This window comes from Pristiophorus japonicus, chromosome 16, assembly GCF_044704955.1.
Source record: "Pristiophorus japonicus isolate sPriJap1 chromosome 16, sPriJap1.hap1, whole genome shotgun sequence".
Taxonomy (NCBI): Eukaryota; Metazoa; Chordata; class Chondrichthyes; family Pristiophoridae; genus Pristiophorus; species Pristiophorus japonicus.
Window position 1 is genome coordinate 50,935,397 of NC_091992.1, and position 19,178 is coordinate 50,954,574.

Genomic DNA, 19,178 nt, shown 5'->3' on the forward strand with positions numbered 1-19,178 from the left:
AATCCCATGGGAGGATAAATGCACCAACGTCAAGTGTTCTCGATCAGGCCAGCATTGAAGCACTGACCACAGCTCCGTTGGGCGGGCCACATTGTTCGCATGCCCTACACAAGACTCTCAAAGCAAACACTCTACTCGGAACTCCTACACGGCAAGCGAGCCTCAGGTGGGCAGAGAAAACGTTTCAAGGACACCCTCAAAGCCTCCTTGATAGAGTGCACATTCTCTCCGACACCTGGGAAATCCCTGGCCAAAGACCGCCCTAAGTGGAAGAAGAGCATCTGGGAGGGCGCTGAGCACCTCGAGTCTCGTCGCTGAGAGCATGCAGAAAACTAGCGCAGGGAGCGTGTGGCAAACCAGACTCCCCAACCACCCTTTCCTTCACCGACTGTCCCACCTGTCACAGAGACTGTAATTCTCGTATTGGACTGTACAGTCACCTGAGAACTTAATTTTAGAGTAGAAGCAAATCTTCCTCGATTTCTAGGGACTCCCAATGATTGAATTCTTGCCCAGTTATTCTTTTTGAATGAATTATTAATGGTTACTTCATTGATGTATTGGAGCCGATTGTGATTCCAACTCCCAAGGATGTGCAATGCTGTTTCAAAGCAGGTTTGCTTGATGTACAGGCAGAACACAAGCAGAGTTATTTTTTTGCAGCTGTAGTGTATCCCAGTGTTGTAAAGTGGACAAGTACTCATTTGTGGTGCACTATAAATTTTGCTCCTTATTGCATTGTGCAAGTCATATTGGATAAAACAAATCATTTCAGGCATTTACTGTTGCGTATGGTTATGGAGTGGTGTAAAAATGAGCATTGGTCCATGTTTGGTGAGTTAGCTTATCTTGGATAGAGCACAGCAGTTTGGGGAGTTACATTTGACTCCTGGGCGAAGGAGGGGTAAAAATGGCCGCAGTATTTGCGCTCATTAGATATTCAGGAAGACCTCTTCTCTCTCTTTCTCCTCCCCCCCCCCCCCCCCCCCCGGTGCTGTAAAGTGGATGTAGGATGAGGACACAATTAGGCTTGCCTGTGATTCCTCTCCTCCCACAGACTAATGAAGTATGGCCACTTGGATAATCTGATTTGCTTGAGAGCAATCGACACGTGCAATAGTACTCCAGCAACAGTTCAATTCAGGCCTCTGGTGGGGTGGGGGTGTTTGGAATTGTCAAATTAAGTGGCATTGGAATTCCTATAAAAGTAGACTTAATCCGAAGTGAAATGTCATGTTTGGGTAATCACTAGGAAATGGCGTCATATAAACATAGAAAATTGACGGGCAGGAAAAGACCAGCTGATCAATTAAGTGCCCCACACCACAATTGACAGCATCATAACTAAACACTTCTTCACTGCTCCCAAGTGTTACCTAGCCTTCTGTATGAAGCGATCTCTGCCCAGTCAAGAACGGGTCCAGCTCCCTCTAGAAGGTATAAAGAGAGCCAGCATATCCATCACGCCAGCCGGGAATGCATTCGAGACTCGCTGCTCTCTGGGAAAAGAAGATCGGCCTGACATTCCCCTCAATTTCAAGTGGCATTGTTGCCAAAAGTGTTACAGATACAGCATCTTGTAAAGACCATTCTATTTGTACAATTTGCTGTTAAACAAAAAGCTAGTGCAGGTCTGTGAGCTGCTGCTAGATATTTTTAGTATCTAATGAGTGGAGTGGTAATGTGGTTGAACAGAGTCAAATTTTAAATTTGTAAATCTCGATCCTTGAGATGAACTAATTCAGTTAAATAAACTCATTTACAAACTTGGTGTAACTGAGTCTCCTGTGAAGTCATTACAATTCTCATGAGCACAGAGAAAAATTAACTTCATGACTGAAAACTAGTCTCGAATTGGCATGAGTTCTAATCCTGTCTCGTAATTTTGATCTAACTTGCTTTCTGTTTATGGATTGTTTCCAGGCGCCATGACAGCAGTGGAAGTGGTCACTCTGCATTTGAACCCCTGTTGGCCAACGGAGCTCCAGCATCATTGGTTCCAAAGTAAGTTGAGTGTGGGAGAAAGACCCGGGAATAGGTGTATAATAAACTGGTCTCGATGATAATTGAAGTTCCACCTATTACCATTTTGGGACAGAATTTCAAAATGCTGTTCCAGGCATTTTTATTACTTGTGCAGCTTTACTGTGTTCCATCAAAATGCAATTACTTCCTCTGTTGAATCTGTGGAATTATTGAATTTGTACCATTCCAGTAACTTTATTAAACAATCAAGTTTTTATGACTTTTGTGACAGTCACGGGATGGGGATGGACATCACCCTCACGCTTTTTTTTTCTGCTACCCAATCTGTGGTACAATACAGGTTGAATCCAGAACTCCCTTATCCAGAACCACCCCTTGTCCATAACCATTCCTGACCACCGGGTGGAGCATACGCAGAACACTGACATGAACAAATTGAAGTCCTTCCTCGCTGCCGACTCCCACGATCCACCCCCCCCCCCCCCCCAAATGATCTCTCTGCCGCATTCCCAGCCCCAAGCCGGCCAGCCTTGATATCTCCTTGCTCAGTACTTGTACCATCCAATTTAACGTGACCACCCCTCGACCGGAAAAATCCTTTATCCAGAACAGACCGGGGTCCCGAGGGTTCCTGATAAGGGAGTTTCAACCTGTAGTTCTATCTGACATCGTCACATGAACACCTTTCAGTCTGATTTCAGGGTAGTTATGAGGAATGCAACTTTCACAAACCTTTGAAATGGCTGGTTTCAAACCTATGTTTCAAGTTTGCGTTCTCCCTAAATCGAAGCAAGTTTTAATGGCTATGATGGAAGTTTCATTGCATAGTAGTGGTTTTTGCATTGGCGACTAAGTCGGACAGCTCAGCCCTTGCTGTTCTAAACAGGTTAGCCAGTCAAAGATACTATTTATGTTTCTATATTCGTGGGCAATTAATTGAAACTGATGGGTGTGACTGGCAATATAAAGCATTACACAAACTGGTCTATCGGATATATATAATTTGGGAAGGAACATTAAAAAGTTAGTTTTTTATGATCAGGGCATCATCTTGAAGTCCAAAAATACTGTGCCACTGAATGCTAGCACATGGGTTTATGCCTCTGGCTTCCCATTTCCATATGGTGATGTCTTTGTTGGACCCTCCCCAGATATTTTGCTTGGGGAAGATTAGAAAATTGAGGGACAATCACCTCCTGCTCTTAAAAGCTTCCTGTGGAATGGCAGAAGCTTGCCATGTCAGATGAAATAGCTGAGCTGGTTTTAACAGCTGGCTTGATTATTGTCTCATTGAATCGTTTTGTACAGTTGTAGCTTTTATCTGAGTATGTGCTTAACGTTACTAACTCAGGCGTAGGGTGACTTTCTTCACAGATTTATATCCTCCAGTTCACATGGGCAGCTAGTTTGCTCTCCACTTTTTTTTAACCAACACCTGTAAGAAAATCACATGGGTTATTGTAGAAAATCATTTCTGCATTCAATTCAAATTGGACAGTAGAAAAATTAATTTCTTCTAACTGGCACTGGAAACTTCCCAGGTATTTTTTAGTTCTGGTGTAAATAAAACTGCTCCACTCAAAGTGGCAATAGTTAATTTTTGAGTCACATTTAAAATAAAACGAAGTGCTGCCATGACTGAACAGTTTTAGATTTCTATCCGAGTCAAATATCCTGCAGATATTAAATGTTATGGGGAATTGTGTCCTAGATGGCTTAGTGTGCTGTCTGGTCCAGGAGCTCCTCAGGTTCAAAACCCTGATCTGTGAGCAATTCAGTATCAGTTGGTTCAGCAGTTGTGACACTGCAATTGGCTTCTGTGCCCCTGCTTGTTCAGCAAACGGGTTGAATGTCTGTATGTGACACATCCTTTCCAATGGGGAGCACTACAAAGCGATCAAGTTTGGTAGGGGCAAGATCGGGATCAATGCTGGATTCCTGTCGTCGTCAAGGCTGTTGACATTCTGTCTGGGCTTACAATGAGGGATCTTGGGGGAAAGTCCCAGTACTCCACTGCTGGCTGTGGAACCGTACCCTAACAAGAGCCAGTGCATTCATGAGAGGCTGGAAGGAATATTGGGAAAAAGAACACAATGTTTCTAAAAGGTGTACTTTAGAACTTGAGATGTCGGTTATTTGAAATAAAGTAAGCTCATAGTGGATTATTTGGAAAAAGGCATTGCTCGCTGAACTGAGGACACATCATTAGATATAAACCTATATTATTTTGTGCAATACTGTCTGATTTTTGATTTCACCTTTTTCTCTTTTCTAGACCTGGAACCCTAAAGAGGGGCACCAATTCTCAGTGTTCGGATGACCCTATCTCCAAAAGGTCACGAACATCCTCCATCAGCTCCCTGAATAGCACATGTGTGGGTAGGAAGCATACTTCTGCTCGCAATCCCATCTTCAGTTCTTATAGTTCCACCCGGGGCCATGCTCAGGTTAGTATATAGTGGAGCACGTAATACTGTTCACGGTATGATGGGATGTTGGGGATTTTCTGCGTCTGTACACAGCCTATTTGAGAAATGGTTTTGAAACTGAGTCAGTGGGCTGTGGGTGCTAGCCTCAATGTACGTTGTCGGCTGCCACATTAGTGCATTACTGAGGGAATGCTGCCTTTGTTGCCGATTGCCTTTTGGATTGGAGTCTAAACTGAGACCTTTTCGGGAAGATGTGCAACGTTCAGTGGCACCATTTGAAGAACAGAGTTCTCCTGATATCCTAGCCAACATTAATCCTTCAACCACCTTCACCAAGCAGATTAACTGATCACTCATTTGCTGTATATGGAACTTGGTGGCAAATTAGTTGCCCATTGGGCTGCAAGCAACATTGAGTACACTTCAAAAGTAGTCCATTGCTTGTAAAACTCTACCTCTCCCACAGAGGGCTACCCTTCACTTCATACCCCCATTTCACAAAGCCCATGTTTCCGAACTTCACACATGTGCTCTGTGATGATACTTCCTCCTCCTCCTCTGCTTCACTGGCATTTGGATTTAATGATAAACTATCAACAAATATTCTTGTATTGAATGCGACTATTTTATAGTGTTGATTTTTTTTTTTCCTTGTGTTGTGTACACAATAGGATTTTATCCCCTTCAATTGTAACTTTACATAAGTCTGACTTTACATTGGATGATTAAATCTGTAATTCTGAAAACTTCAAAATTCAGCGATGAGAAATGTGAGCATAACATATATATCTATACAATAAAAATGCTTCTTCTGCACAAACATCTCGTCAACTTTCCCATTGTATATTCCCACAGACACGCTTAAAATAGCAACTGCCTTTGTAAACTTATTGGGCTGGCAATCCTGGCTTCCCCGGGTCCGTACTGAGTGTCAAGGGACCCAGGAAGGCATCGCAAAAGCCAGTTTTCAGCGCATGCACTGAAAACCGGCTTTTCCAATCTGTCAAGCTGGAGCTGAACAGATCCTCCGCATCTCGGGAGCGAGGACATTTGCAAGGGCAAGATTGTGGGATTTACCCATATCTTGCCCAGCAAATGTCCTCACAATTCTTGTGCCTGATAAAAGCAGGCGTATAGCCTACTTTTATAGGTGTAAGAGTTTAAAAACATACAAAAATATAATACAAACGCATTCTTTTTAAAAATCTGCCCACTATGTTACATTTATTTTTAACCATAATAAAAAAACGTGGGGGGGTGGGGGAATGTCTCTAAGATATTTATTAACTTTAATTTCAATTAATTTTAATTATGTGAGGTGTGTTTTATTTTTTGTGTTTAGTGTGTTTATTTTCTCATTAATAGCAATGAGAACTCGTAGATATGGAATTCTCATTGCTATTAATGAGAAAGCTGTAGAATACTGTACCTGATTGGTTGAGTAGTCACACGTGACTGCACCTTCTGCGTGGGAACCAGGAGGATGGGAGCGCGCTTCGTAGCACGGGAAGAGAAGGCCTCCCCACCGAAATCCCACGCTCCTCCTGGACCACCAGGTAAATTCAGTAAAATGTTTCGGGTCGGAGACAATTGCCCGCGGGAAGCCTCTGACCGCAATTTCAGCCCCAATATGCGGTCATTATCTGCCCTCCTGCAGACACTGTACTGCAGCACTATCATTTGACAGAGTATAATGACAGTGTTACAAGTTTACATAAGGAGCTTCCATTATAAATGTGACAGGAATTTGTAATGTAAATGTGCACAGACTTCAGATTTTAACATTTCTGATGCTGAAGATAGATACATGCCAAAAGCAGGTTTGTTGTTAGAATTGGCCAGATTTCCTTCAGTGCAATGTTAACTTATTGCTGTGTAACTCTCTGCATAAATAATCTGACTGAATTTCTTTGTTAACCTATAGGGTTTGAAGAACTATCTCTCTGTACGAAATACTTCTCCGCTCTCTAGCCCTGCATCTTCACGTTCTCAAACTCCTGAAAGACCAGGCAAGAAAATGAGGTAATCAACTGCAGTTTTAAAAATGCGTCCCACTGAAATAAATGTTCATTAAAACATCCATATGTGTCCGTTGAAGTGGTACAGACACCCCTTTGCAGTGTTTCATTGTTGATGACGATTGATACAGTTCATGTTGAAGAGAATTTCAAGATTAGCATTGCATTCCACTTTGCCAAGCTAATTGTAACTGAAGTCAATTCAAAAATGAACTCTTTGAGTTATGGGCAACACCAAGGCTACATTTACTGCCCATTCTTCGTTGCCCTGAGAATGTAGTGGTGGATCTTGTCATTATTTTTACAGCATGGGTTGCGAGGTTACTCAAGAGTCAACTAAATAGTATGGCACTGGAGTTATTGATTGGCTGGCTAGGGTAAGGAGGGGCAGGTTCGCTTTCCTCCAGGTTATCCATGAAATAATTGTTTTTTTTTTTTTACAGCTTTCATGGTTTGTTTTCTTAGGCTAGTCCACAAGTTACCAAATTTATTGAATTGGGTTTCACATCTTGCCAGCTTGGGGAATTGACCATGGCCTCTTGATTGCTAGTCCAGTATCATAATTACTACAGTACCATAAGCTTTTTGAGCCTAGTTCGCTGCACCACTTAGTCACTACTTTTTAAATTTTTTTTACCTGTTGGTGCTCCCCTTATAGCTCAGTCAGTAAAGTACCATATAATTCAGCCATGTATACCAGCAGTTCCCAGGATCAACTCTGCCAAGTTAGTTGATCTCGACCAGGTACCAATAGGTGCTGCAAATGGCCTCTGCCCCTGTGACGAGGAGAGAAATTCAACCAGGATTCTTGCACCTAATCGCTATCGAGTGACCCCAGGTGGAATTTGCCCCTATGGATGTTGGGCGAGGACAGAATTGAGTTGGCCAGTGTAGCCTTCTGGCAATCACTGTTTTGGCTCATGAAGAAAAAAATATTAATTCAGTACAGTACCAGAGGGAGACGGGCACCTTTTGGAATTGTACCTTGCCGGGGTGGGGGAAAAGGAGTGGGGGGGAAGTAATATTCTACAGTGCAAAACCTTAGTACTGTTTGCTTGGATTGAGGAAGTGTTTTTATTTTATATGATGTTGATCCACAGAGAGGAAGAAGTACAAAGGTCAAATACTTCTACTCCAGTTAGAGTGGACAGGGCAGAAAAAGACCAGCCTGTGGAAGAAGGTAAGAAGGAAATGGAATATCATTTTTTAAAGAAAAAATAATGATACGTGCATTGCAGATTAATCTGGTAGGACATGGTTTTTGACAAAAATGCTTTGGTTGAAATTTCAGATACTTGATGCACTTCAACTTTTGTGACAAGCTCATATCTTGCATCATGTACATAATCTCAACTAACAATGCAATCTATTTGCCTGTTTATGCACTGGTTGCACAACAGGCTTGTATACCGCCATCATCACTGTTGCTAGCTTTCAGTAATGTGTGTGGAATATTTCTGTTCTGTCTATCTGAAGTAAAGCTATTCATTAGCACAGCTTTAGATTTTGTTGTTCCAAACTTCGACTGTGCCCAGACATAACATTTTTAGCTGCTGAACTATTACTACTTGTAATGTGAGAAGCTGACTAAGTTAGCTGAGTGGGAGAGATTAGCTCTGAGGTAGAGTGGGTATTGAATCTTCACTAGGTTTAGAGTTCACAGTTAAAATTTCCATTTCCTGCAGTATACTGCACAATGCACCCTCATTTACACTGTTAATTGGTTGTTGGCTAAGTGGGCAGCCTTTAAATCCAAGTTTGGTGACTGGTTGGTCACTAGCACTTCACGTACTTGTCCTTAATGTCTGTAGCAAGTGGTCTGGTCTGCTCCACTTAACAAACTGGTCTGTTGGTGTCCAGACCCTTGCTTTGACTTTCCTCTGGAGTAAAGGCTGGCCCTATTGCCATTGCAGCTAGTGGGACTCCTCCAAGCCCTCCTACAAAAGCAAAATACTGAAGATACTGGAAATCTGAAATAAAAACTGAAACCGCTGGAAATACTCCAGGTCTGGCCGAATCTATGGAGAGAGCAACAGAGTTAAGGTTTCAGGCTGATGACCATTCTTCTAATGAAAGGTCATCAACCTGAAATGCTAACTCTGTTTCTCTTTCCACAGATGCTGCCTGACCTGAGTATTTCCAGCAATTTCTATTTTTATTCTTCTAAGTGCTCTCTTTTATATCCAGTGAACTTTTCCCCATGGCTTCCTGGACTTGGTGCTTCTTCCTTCTGACATGAAGGCTGGACCACTCAAAATGATCAGAGTTCACCCCTTGTATTTTGCAGACAGACCCTCCCATTTTCCCTGCAGAATGTCTGTAAGCACTCTTCTCTCGGCATGCTTTCTCTGTGGCTTCCAGAATAATGCTGCATGGAGGAGTATGCTGTAGCTGCTTTCGTCTAGTGCAGAGAGGACTCTCTGAAATCTGTTACTCAAAAGCTGCTTATTCTTCATCTACCTCCACTTTAATGCCGTAAAGCTGAGTGTGGTGTCAGCATACATCTAATATTTTAAGATTCAGGACAGGTCTCTGTCCTGCAGCCATCCAAGGAATTGGTTTCAAATGAGACCTTCACACATTGTCATCCCTGTAAAACATCTGCAGTTGTGTAAACATCACAACTTGTGAAAACCAGTAGAAATGTCCAAACAGTGGGCTCAATTTTCCTGGGTCATTTGTGCCGTTTTTTTGGCACGCACCATTTTTTCTGGCGTATTTATTTTTTTCAAAGTTTCTCCCTGCGATCTGCGCTGGCATAACTGAGTTAGTTAAGATTTTCTTAGGTGAGTTTTTTAGGCTTGTCTGCACCGGTTTTCATCATTTTTCGCAGTTTGGTCAAAAATGTTTCCTCCTTGGATGGTCTATCTGGCCACTATCGAAAAACCTTCTGGTGAGTGAGCAGAAAGCAGCGCACATTGACAAATCGGCGCTGAAAGATGCCATTGTTTTTAATCGGAGATTTTGGAGGGAGTCAAGAAAACTCCAAAAATCAATAAGAAAGTTCAACTTTTTTTACCTGTCGATGTAGTAAATGGAAGTTTTTTTTGATTTCAGAAGTTTTCGTTTTTTTCCTTACTCACATGCCACCACCAAATGTCTTCAAGCAGGACTGGAGGGTTGTAGCTTTGGTTGGCAGAATAGGCCCCGCGCCCTGACATGGGCTTGGGGCTCGGCTGAAAAACAAGCCCCAGGGAGGAGGAGTGGGGGAAAGAGAGGGAGGTTGGGGAGCGAGGTGCCGATCAGAAGGCTTCTGAAGAGAGAAGGGGAGAAGTCGCAAGACTGCAATTAGTTTGGGAGAGGGAGAGAGAGAGATTTTAATAATCGAACAAATAATGGAAATGATTCAGTTTTAATGTAAAATGTATTTTACTCAAAAGTTTAAGAAACAGTTTGTACTTAAGTTAACTTTAATAAAATTATTCTTGTATCAAACTTTAAAGTTGAGTTAAGATCACCTGCAAACTTTAAGATCACTTCCTAATGTGTAAATTTACATAACTTACAAAAAACTTTTAATTTGAACAACAGTAACAACAATAATAATAATGAGCAGCAGCAGAAAGGCTGCACCCATCTCCCCTCCACCTTATTCTAAGACCGCCCACCACACTTGGTCTTGGTGACTCCACCACCCCTGCCCGCAGGCGGTGGCGCAGTGTTTCTGGGGTTGGTACCAAGCTTATTCTTTCTAACATCTCGTAGTGCGCACCTGTTGGTGGGGTGGGGGGTGGGCGCGCCAGGTGGCAATGTGGAGGTCCTGGCTTGGGGCTCTTCAGAGGCTAGTGTGGGGATTGGAGCGGAAGTGACAGTTGATTCTGTCAATAGGCACTGGGTCTGGGTGTGTTCCCTTATTGCCACAGCTAATTCTAACATGCCGTCCCAAATGAGCCCTGAAAGTGTTTCAACGCCCTGCAACATTCCCTTCCTCACATTGAGCAAAACTGTCTCAACTACCTGTGATATTCCCTCCTTCGTGTTCATCTCTGACATTCCCTCCTTCATGGTCACTGACATCGTTCCCTTTTCTCGTGAAATTGCTGTTACTTCTCCCAACAGTCCCGCTACCTTGTCACCCACCCCACTGATGGTGTCCAAGAGTGATCGCATAAGGTCAATGCTCTCCCCACTCATTGCCATCATCTGAAGCACATCTGTTAAATCCTGCAACTCAAGAGAGCGTGGTCCAGTTCTCCTTCCCCCTCCTCCCCACAGGTGTGGCTTGCACCCCACCACTGGGACCCGCAGCCTCAGAATGTGGGGGCCTGGATGTGCCCTGCTGCACCACAGCACTGGGACCTGCAGCCTTGGATATTCGGAAACCGTGGTATGTCACGGAAGAGGCTGTCATTGTAATGAGATGCACCTCCTCCAAAGTCCGAAATAGTGGGGGCTTCATCCCACTTCATCCCCTCCCTCTCCCCCATCCCCATGTTCTTGGTCTGGAGGGTTGAATTCAAAGATGTTATCCTGTTCAGGCTGGTCCTCATCTGAATTTTCTTCTACATAGTCAGGGTCGGCCTCAAGTTCTGCAAAATATAACGGAACGCAGACAAATGGTTAGCAGCAGATGAGGGGGCCGGGTGGGTGGCATGAGTAGGCGCTCTCAGTACAGGCCAGGCAGCAGGCTGATTTGAAGGACCACGATGAATGATGGCACATTGCATCAACCGAAGCGTAACTGACGGAGACATCCCCAGGAACCGAAGCATGGCTAGCCCGCGCAGTACTTAACATTTAGCAACGCCAGACTGTGGAATTTGCAGGAATTACCCTCTCCCTTAGTGTGGGCTCAGCTTGTGCAGCGGTGATTGTTTTTCCCCAGGCAGGACCCATCAAAGCAGTGACCCTCCCTTCCAAGACTGTCGGTGGCTGCAGATTTGCTCGGCCGCCTCCTGTTTGAGTACTTTTCCTTTTTATTATGTGCCACCTTCCTCTGCAAAGATGAAAACAACTTTTTAGAGAGGGTGTCTTTCTGCTGGGTGGGACATATACAGCTGGTTACATTTACATTTACAATTGCAATTGCATTGAATAAGTAAAATATTACTTGCACTAACACTTGACCAAGGTCCTGCCACTTCTTTTTACACTCCATCTTGTGGTGGCCACCATTGCGCAGTAATCTTCTGCAACTTGGTTCCAGTGTGTGTTCATTTCTTTGGGTGGAACTTTTATGTGACCTCTGCTGGCGTCCAACTCCAGACACCTGTTCTCAATCACAGTGACTAGTGCCTCCACTTCATCTTGCAAGAAATTTTTGGTCCTTGCACTGCGTTGCAGCTTCGATTTTTCCAATCGTCTCACAGCACTTCTTCTCACACACACAACAGGCTCTCTAAAAATGGCCGATTGCCAGCTCAGAGCTGTACTGTGCATGTGTTTCCATTGCAACAATGTCAAAAGCGCCACTTTTGTTGTCGCGCATGCACAGAAGGTGCAGCATTGTTTTTCGGCACAGACAGCAGGCTCCTTCCCCCCCCCCCCCCCCCACAAGGCAACTGGACACGCTGTGCTGCGCCAAATTTGAATTATAGATCGGGGAAACTTCGGCAAAATATTTCTGACACATTTGTGGCCGAGAAAAAATGGACGCAACTCTGGCAATATGCCAGAAAATGGGCTTGGGCAAAATTGAGCCCAGTATCCTGTCATCCTTGAACCCAGTTGAAAGAGATGCCTTGTTATTTGAAAAGCGCTTGATTCAAAGAAATGCGTAAAGAATGAAAAGAAATAGAATGGAGGCAGATGTCCATTATCATAAAGGCAAATAAATTTCTTTTAACAGAATAATTCTGAGTATGCAAGACAAATAGGTACCCAAGATTAGTGAGCTCAGACTAAAGTGTGGCCCGAAGTGAATTAAGATCAAGGTAAAAGTGGAAAAAAATTACCTACAAACCTTTCAGGAATATCGGACAAGTGATTCACTGGGAAGAATATGGAAACACACAAACATGTCAAAGGGTTGATTGGAGAGGCAAAAATACCTTTTTTAAAAGTATAGCTGCAGTGGCAAACTTTTAACGGGAAACAAAATCTTTGTGTTACATTAACAAGAAAAGAGGTCAGAAAAAGCAAATTAAATTGAAACTGCGGATGAGTGTGAAATGGTAAATATTCTTGATAATTATTCTCAATTATTAACAATGAAAGACCACGAACATGCTCGTCTTCCAAAAAAAACTACCAGCAAAATTTAGGACTGCAATATATACATGATAAATGTGCCAGGCAAGTTGAAAGGGCTTAAATTAAATAAATAAATCCCCATGTATAGATTATATTCCAGGAAATGGGAAGGAGATTTGTGCCCATCATTGGATACTGGGGAGATGCCAGTAGAAATGGCCTAACGTGCCGCCTGTTTCCAAAAAGGGTGACTAATCAGGCAGCAACATACCTACTAATCTTTCTCCAGTTCCATGCAAAGTCATGGACTCTCATCAGGAATAAATCTGTTGTATCTATACGACAGTCATCTAGTAAACAGTTAATGAGGCGTTAAGTGATATACAATGTTCCCTCTTTTTTTTTTCCCCGTGTGGGCCCTTTAATTTGCATTCACCTTATCTCTTCCAGCAAGCAGCGCTGGTGAGCGGCCTGCGCACGGCCACGCACCTTAATAACAAACCAACCCTACAGCATTGTGCACTTAGGTTTCCAAAAGGTTTTACGATAAAGTTCCATAAATGAGGCTACTAGTTAATTTCAAAGCTAGGGCATTCAGGGCGATAGGAAATTTCCCGATTGGTTGAAAATAACCAGTACTGGTTAAGGGATTAATATTCTGATGGGGGAAAGCATTGAGTTGAGTGCCACAGGGCTCCGTGCTGGGATCACTGTTGTTTCTAATTTACTGCGGCCACTTGAGTTCAGAAACTGAATGCAAATTTGTCAAGTTTGCAGGTGATAGCAAACTTGGAAGAGATCATCCAGAAATTTCAGAATGAGTTAAACAAAAGGTGTGAATGGGTTGGACATTGGCAGATGACATTTAACGTGGACAAATGTATGACAGATGAAGAAAAAATAGGTTGCATATATATTCCATGAATGGTGTTGCAATAGCTCGGTATGAAGTTGAAAGAGACCTTAGGACTTGGTAGATTGGATGTTTCATGTGTGTAACAGAGCAGCAACCAATAGAATGTTGAGCGACATAGCCAAAACAGTCGAATACAAGTCCGAGGAAGTCATTATCAAACTACAGGGCTCAGGTTAGACTTCATCTTTAGTGGTATCCAGTTGTGGTTGCTGAGAGACAGAAAAGATATTCAACAGCTGGAGGTAGTGCAGAGAAGACCCACAAAGCTGATCCCTAGAGTCCGGGATCTGAGTGATGAGAAATGACTGGAGGGACTTGGGCTTTCAACCTGGAAAGAAAGCAACTTGAGGGATGATCTTCTACATAATAAATGGTGTGCAAAAGGTTTACTCTGAATTCTGCTTCAAATTCAATGGTGATAGTTAAATATCACACATAGAAACATAGAAAATAGGTGCAGGAGTACGCCCTTCGAGCCTGCACCGCCATTCAATGAGTTCATGGCTGAACATGCAACTTCAGTACCCCATTTCTGCTTTCTCGCCATACCCCTTGATCCCCCAAGTAGTAAGGACTACTCCTTTTTGAATATATTTAGTGAATTGGCCTCAACAACTTTCTGTGGTAGAGAATTCCACAGGTTCACCACTCTGGGTGAAGAAGTTTCTCCTCATCTCGGTCCTAAATGGCTTACCCCTTATCCTTAGACTGTGACCACTGGTTCTGGACTTCCCCAACATTGGGAACATTCTTCCTGCATCTAACCTGTTTAAACCCATCAGAATCTTAAACGTTTCTATGAGATCCATTCTCATTCTTCTGAACTCCAGTGAATGCAAGCCCAGTTGATCCAGTCTTTCTTGATGTCAGTCCTGCCATCCCGGGAATCAGTCTGGTGCACCTTCGCTGCACTCCCTCAATAGCAAGAATGTCCTTCCTCAAGTTAAGAGACCAAAACTGTACACAATACTCCAGGTGTGGCCTCACCAAGGCCCTGTACAACTGTAGTAACACCTCCCTGCCCCTGTACTCTAATCCCCTCGCTATGAAGGCCAACATGCCATTTGCTTTCTTAACCGCCTGCTGTACCTGCATGCCAACCTTCAATGACTGATGTACCATGACACCCAGGTCTCGTTGCACCTCCCCTTTTCCTAATCTGTCACCATTCAGATAATAGTCTGTCTCTCTGTTTTTACCACCAAAGTGGATAACCTCACATTTATTCACATTCTACTTCATCTGCCATGCATTTGCCCACTCACCTAACCTATCCAAGTCACTCTGCAGCCTCATAGCATCCTCCTCGCAGCTCACACTGTCACCCAACTTAGTGTCATCCGCAAATTTGGAGATACTACATTTAATCCCCTCGTCTAAATCATTAATGTACAATGTAAACAGCTGGGGTCCCAGCACAGAACCTTGCGGTACCCCACTAGTCACTGCCTGCCATTCTGAAAAGTACCCATTTACTCCTACTCTTTGCTTCCTATCTGACAACCAGTTCTCAATCCATGTCAGCACACAATCCCCAATCCCATGTGCTTTAACTTTGCACATTAATCTCTTGTGTGGGATCTTGTTGAAAGCCTTCTGAAAGTCCAAATACACCACATCAACTGGTTCTCCCTTGTCCACTCTACTGGAAACATCCTCAAAAAATTCCAGAAGATTTGTCAAGCATGATTTCCCTTTCACAAATCCATGCTGACTTGGACCTATCATGTCACCTCATTCCAAATGTGCTGCTATGACATCCTTAATAACTGATTCCATCATTTTACCCACTCCTGATGTCAGGCTGACCGGTCTATAATTCCCTGTTTTCTCTCCCTCCTTTTTTTTAAAAAGTGGGGTTACATTGGCTACCCTTCATTCCATAGGAACTGATTCAGAGTCTATGGAATGTTGGAAAATGACTGTCAATGCATCCGCTATTTCCAAGGCCACCTCAAGTACTCTGGGATGCAGTCCATCAGGCCCTGGAGATTTATCGGCCTTCAATCCCATCAATTTCCCCAACACAATTTCCCGACTAATAAGGATTTCCCTCAGTTCCTCCTTCTTACTAGACCCTCTGACCCCTTTTATATCCGGAAGGTTGTTTGTGTCCTCCTTAGTGAATACCGAACCAAAGTACTTGTTCAATTGGTCTGCCATTTCTTTGTTCCCTGTTATGACTTCCCCTGATTCTGACTGCAGGGGACCTACGTTTGTCTTTACTAACCTTTTTCTCTTTACATATCTATAGAAACTTTTGCAGTCCGTCTTAATGTTCCCTGCAAGCTTCCTCTCCTACTCTATATTTTCCCTGCCCTAATCAAACCCTTTGTCCTCCTCCTGCTGAGTTCTAAATTTCTCCCAGTCCCCGGGTTCACTGCTATTTCTGGCCAATTTGTACGCCACTTCCTTGGCTTTAATACTATCCCTGATTTCCCTTGATAGCCACGGTGTAATCAGCACTTTGAATGAACATTGAGGCATAGTAGCAAAGGCAAAAACCCTGGCATAATTGAATAAACAATTAGATGCAGCGAGAGGGGCGGGTGGGGGGGAACCTTGGCCTCTTTCAGAATGGAGGGAGGTGGGGGGGACCTTGGCCTCTTTCAGAATGGGGGGAGGGGGGGGACCTTAGCCTCTTTCAGAATGATTGAATTGTGATTGATCCAGTAGCCTGCCTCGTCCTTGAGTATCTTGTGAACTTGTCGAGGAGCATCTAATGTCCCAGATTCCTAAAAGGGAGCTTCCACATTATTCTCTCCATCTTTGAGCACCAAAAGGACCTCCCTCTATGCATTGCCTTCCAGATGAGTGATTACTATTTCTTCACGACATGGGTTACTTGGAGTTCTGGCATGCTAATCAGCCAGTGCTCTGAGGGATTCAATGAATGTAGTGTGGCTCAGCTATAAGAACACATTATTCTAGGAATAGCCTGAGCACATCCCTGGCATACCTTCTCTTCCTCCTCACTGTCTTACTTCCTGACTGGACACTGCTTTTCCCAGAGTCGATTAACTGACTAACTTGAGTCCAGGAATAGGTGAGAATGTTAAATTCACCCTGCAGAATGCTGCTGCAGAACCCATCATAGGGCTTGCTAAAGAACCTGTTTTGTGGATTTTTATGCACCTCTGCTCATCCTTGCCAGGGGTGTCTGGTTGCAAGAGAAGGTTCAGCATATCTCTCTCACATTGCCAGTATGAGCCATTTAAACAATGTTGCTTCCCAGACCTATTATCTGGAACCTGTTTAAAGCGGCACTTCCATTTGCAAGCGAGGTACTATTCTGGAGGTGCGCACCCAGCTCTGCACTGTACACTAACGTATTTTGAACAAACTGAATAATTCTGAACACGCTGTTTCAAGACTGTCAGCTCTTATGCACTTCAAAATGAGAATGTTCCACAGATTTGGGGTGCATTATCTGAAAAATAAAAACACAAGGTAAAATGGAATGCATTAAAAGCTAATAAAGAGGATGGGGCAAGCAGGAATATTCTCAAGAATTCTAACCTAGCAAGATCTAGACTGGAGTGGGTTGACGGGGTTGGAAGGAATCGTAAAATCACCAGAAATACAAAGGAGCAACTGAGGGTAGTTGAAATGAGAGAAATAGAAAAACAAATTGTCCAGGAGTGCTAGAGGAACACACAAGTTTGCTACGGTTTTAATCGCATGAAATTCAAAGAATGAATGGGTCCATTTGAAGAATAAATTGGACGGAACTGTTAACTGATACCTTGACAACATTGCGATCCTATCCTGGAATAGACTTTTTTGCTTTTTTAAAAAAAAAAATTATTGCTATAAAACTGTTTTTCTGTTTCTAGAAACAATGTCTTCATTAACAAAACTGTCACCCTCAATAGTGGACTCTTCTCCCTCGGAAGGCGATGGGAAACGGAAACGGAAGATTCCTCTCCTATCGAAACGCAAAGGCGACCAGCTTACTCTGGTTTGTATCATACTGCTTATTGCTTAACAATCCATTCCAATGCTAATAGTTTGCAATGAGAACGCATCATCTTTTAGAACCAAATAAAATTAACAGACGTGCTGCTGTGATTTGACCTCATTGCCACAGATTAAGAAATATCAACGCATTAGCGTTTCTACTGCTAACTGTTGGTCATTGCTTGCCACTGGAAGGTGAGCATGCATGGACATTGAATCAGCTCAACGTTGTGGTTGCCTATGATGCAAACTGTGATGAATAGTTTATGGGCATTCACTGTGTTGACTCATGAATACCTACTTTGATCAAATCTCCGTGCAACTGGAAATATACCTCAGGATGTCATTGCTTTCAGGCATTGTTACTTTTTTTAAAGGTTTAATTTTTTGCTTTTAGAAGGTCCCCAGTACACTAAAGAGGATATGGGAAATAGTTCAACAAATGCTTTGCAATGAACTCACAGTTCAGAGCTTTGTTACTGAACAGTAGTTGATTGGATTTATTTTAAGTTGCTGCCAATGTTGACGTGTGCTCCCTTGGGAAGCAGTTCTCCCCGTGCAATTCTCATTTGCTGCCAGTAGATGACACAACTAAACGCCTTAAGGGTTGTAAGTGCTATTTAATAAAATAACATGCTTTTACATAGGGCTTTTCATGTCCTCGAGCATCCCGCAGGTTCACGAGCACTGAATTAGTTTCTTGTTATGTCAGCTAATGTGGCAACAGTTTTACAGACAACAAAGTCCCACAACCAGCAAACGAGATAAATGACCAGTTCTTAGTGGTGGTTGAAGGATAAATGTTGACTAGGAGAACTGCCTGCTCCCTTTTGAATGGTGCCATAGGATCTTTAACATTCAACTGAACAGACACTCGGCTTGGTTTAATGTCTCATCTGCCAATGACCCTTTCAACAATGTGTCACTACATCAGTACTGCACTGCAGTGTCAGTCTAAATTATTTTCTACTGTCTCGGGAGTGCGGTTTGAACCTACAACCTTCTGACTGAGATGATAGTGCTACCAAATGAGCAAAACTGACACTTATAACCCCAGCACTGCTTGTACTTTTAGCATTGTAAATGTATTTCTTTTTAAAGTTGCTGAGAAAATGATTTGATATAAGATTGTCCTGCTCATTGCCTCTTTCCTTCAGCATCCTCCGCTCGAGCTTGGATACACCATTACAGCGGATGATATGGACTTTGAAAAGAAAGCAGGTCTTGACAGAATTAAAAAAGTATTACAGGAAAAGGAAGGTAAGGCAACATTTGGGGTGAAGATTGTCTTTGTGGTCCATGTTCTATGGTTAAGTAAGATACGTGACTCATTAAACTTAATTACATTTCATGACTAGGCTCTGTCCAGTGTTTTTAACCTGACTTGTACTCGACGTGTTAAAAGTATAGTTTGGGTTATTTAACTCTTGCAGAGTGAAGCGTATAAATATAGAATATGGGGCTGTATAAAGCAAGAGTCTAATCAGTTGTGTTTTTATGTAGTTTTAGCTGTGTTTGCTTAATCAAATTAATTAAAAGAAAAGCTTCATCACTCAGGTTTATCCAAAGAATACATCAGGAAATAGCGCTCAATTTATATCCTAGAATCTCCATGAACATAAAGCTATATCGATATTCAAACCTTTTTTTTTCTCCTCTCATGCTGGGGTACAGTTACATGGATACTGGCAGCTCTCTGACACCTTGGCCAACTGACCATTTTCCGTGTGAGCCTTC

General features: G+C 43.0%; 1 protein-coding gene across 1 annotated transcript in view; it reads left to right on the plus strand.

Moving 5' to 3' along the window:
- The window catches only part of pom121 (POM121 transmembrane nucleoporin), a 56,358-nt gene that overhangs the window by 13,223 nt on the left and 23,957 nt on the right, over positions 1-19,178 (plus strand). Inside the window, 6 exon segments of the mRNA XM_070857289.1 lie at positions 1,924-2,004; positions 4,262-4,433; positions 6,340-6,437; positions 7,534-7,613; positions 17,318-17,442; positions 18,599-18,701. Coding sequence (XP_070713390.1) covers positions 1,924-2,004; positions 4,262-4,433; positions 6,340-6,437; positions 7,534-7,613; positions 17,318-17,442; positions 18,599-18,701 — 659 coding nt within the window.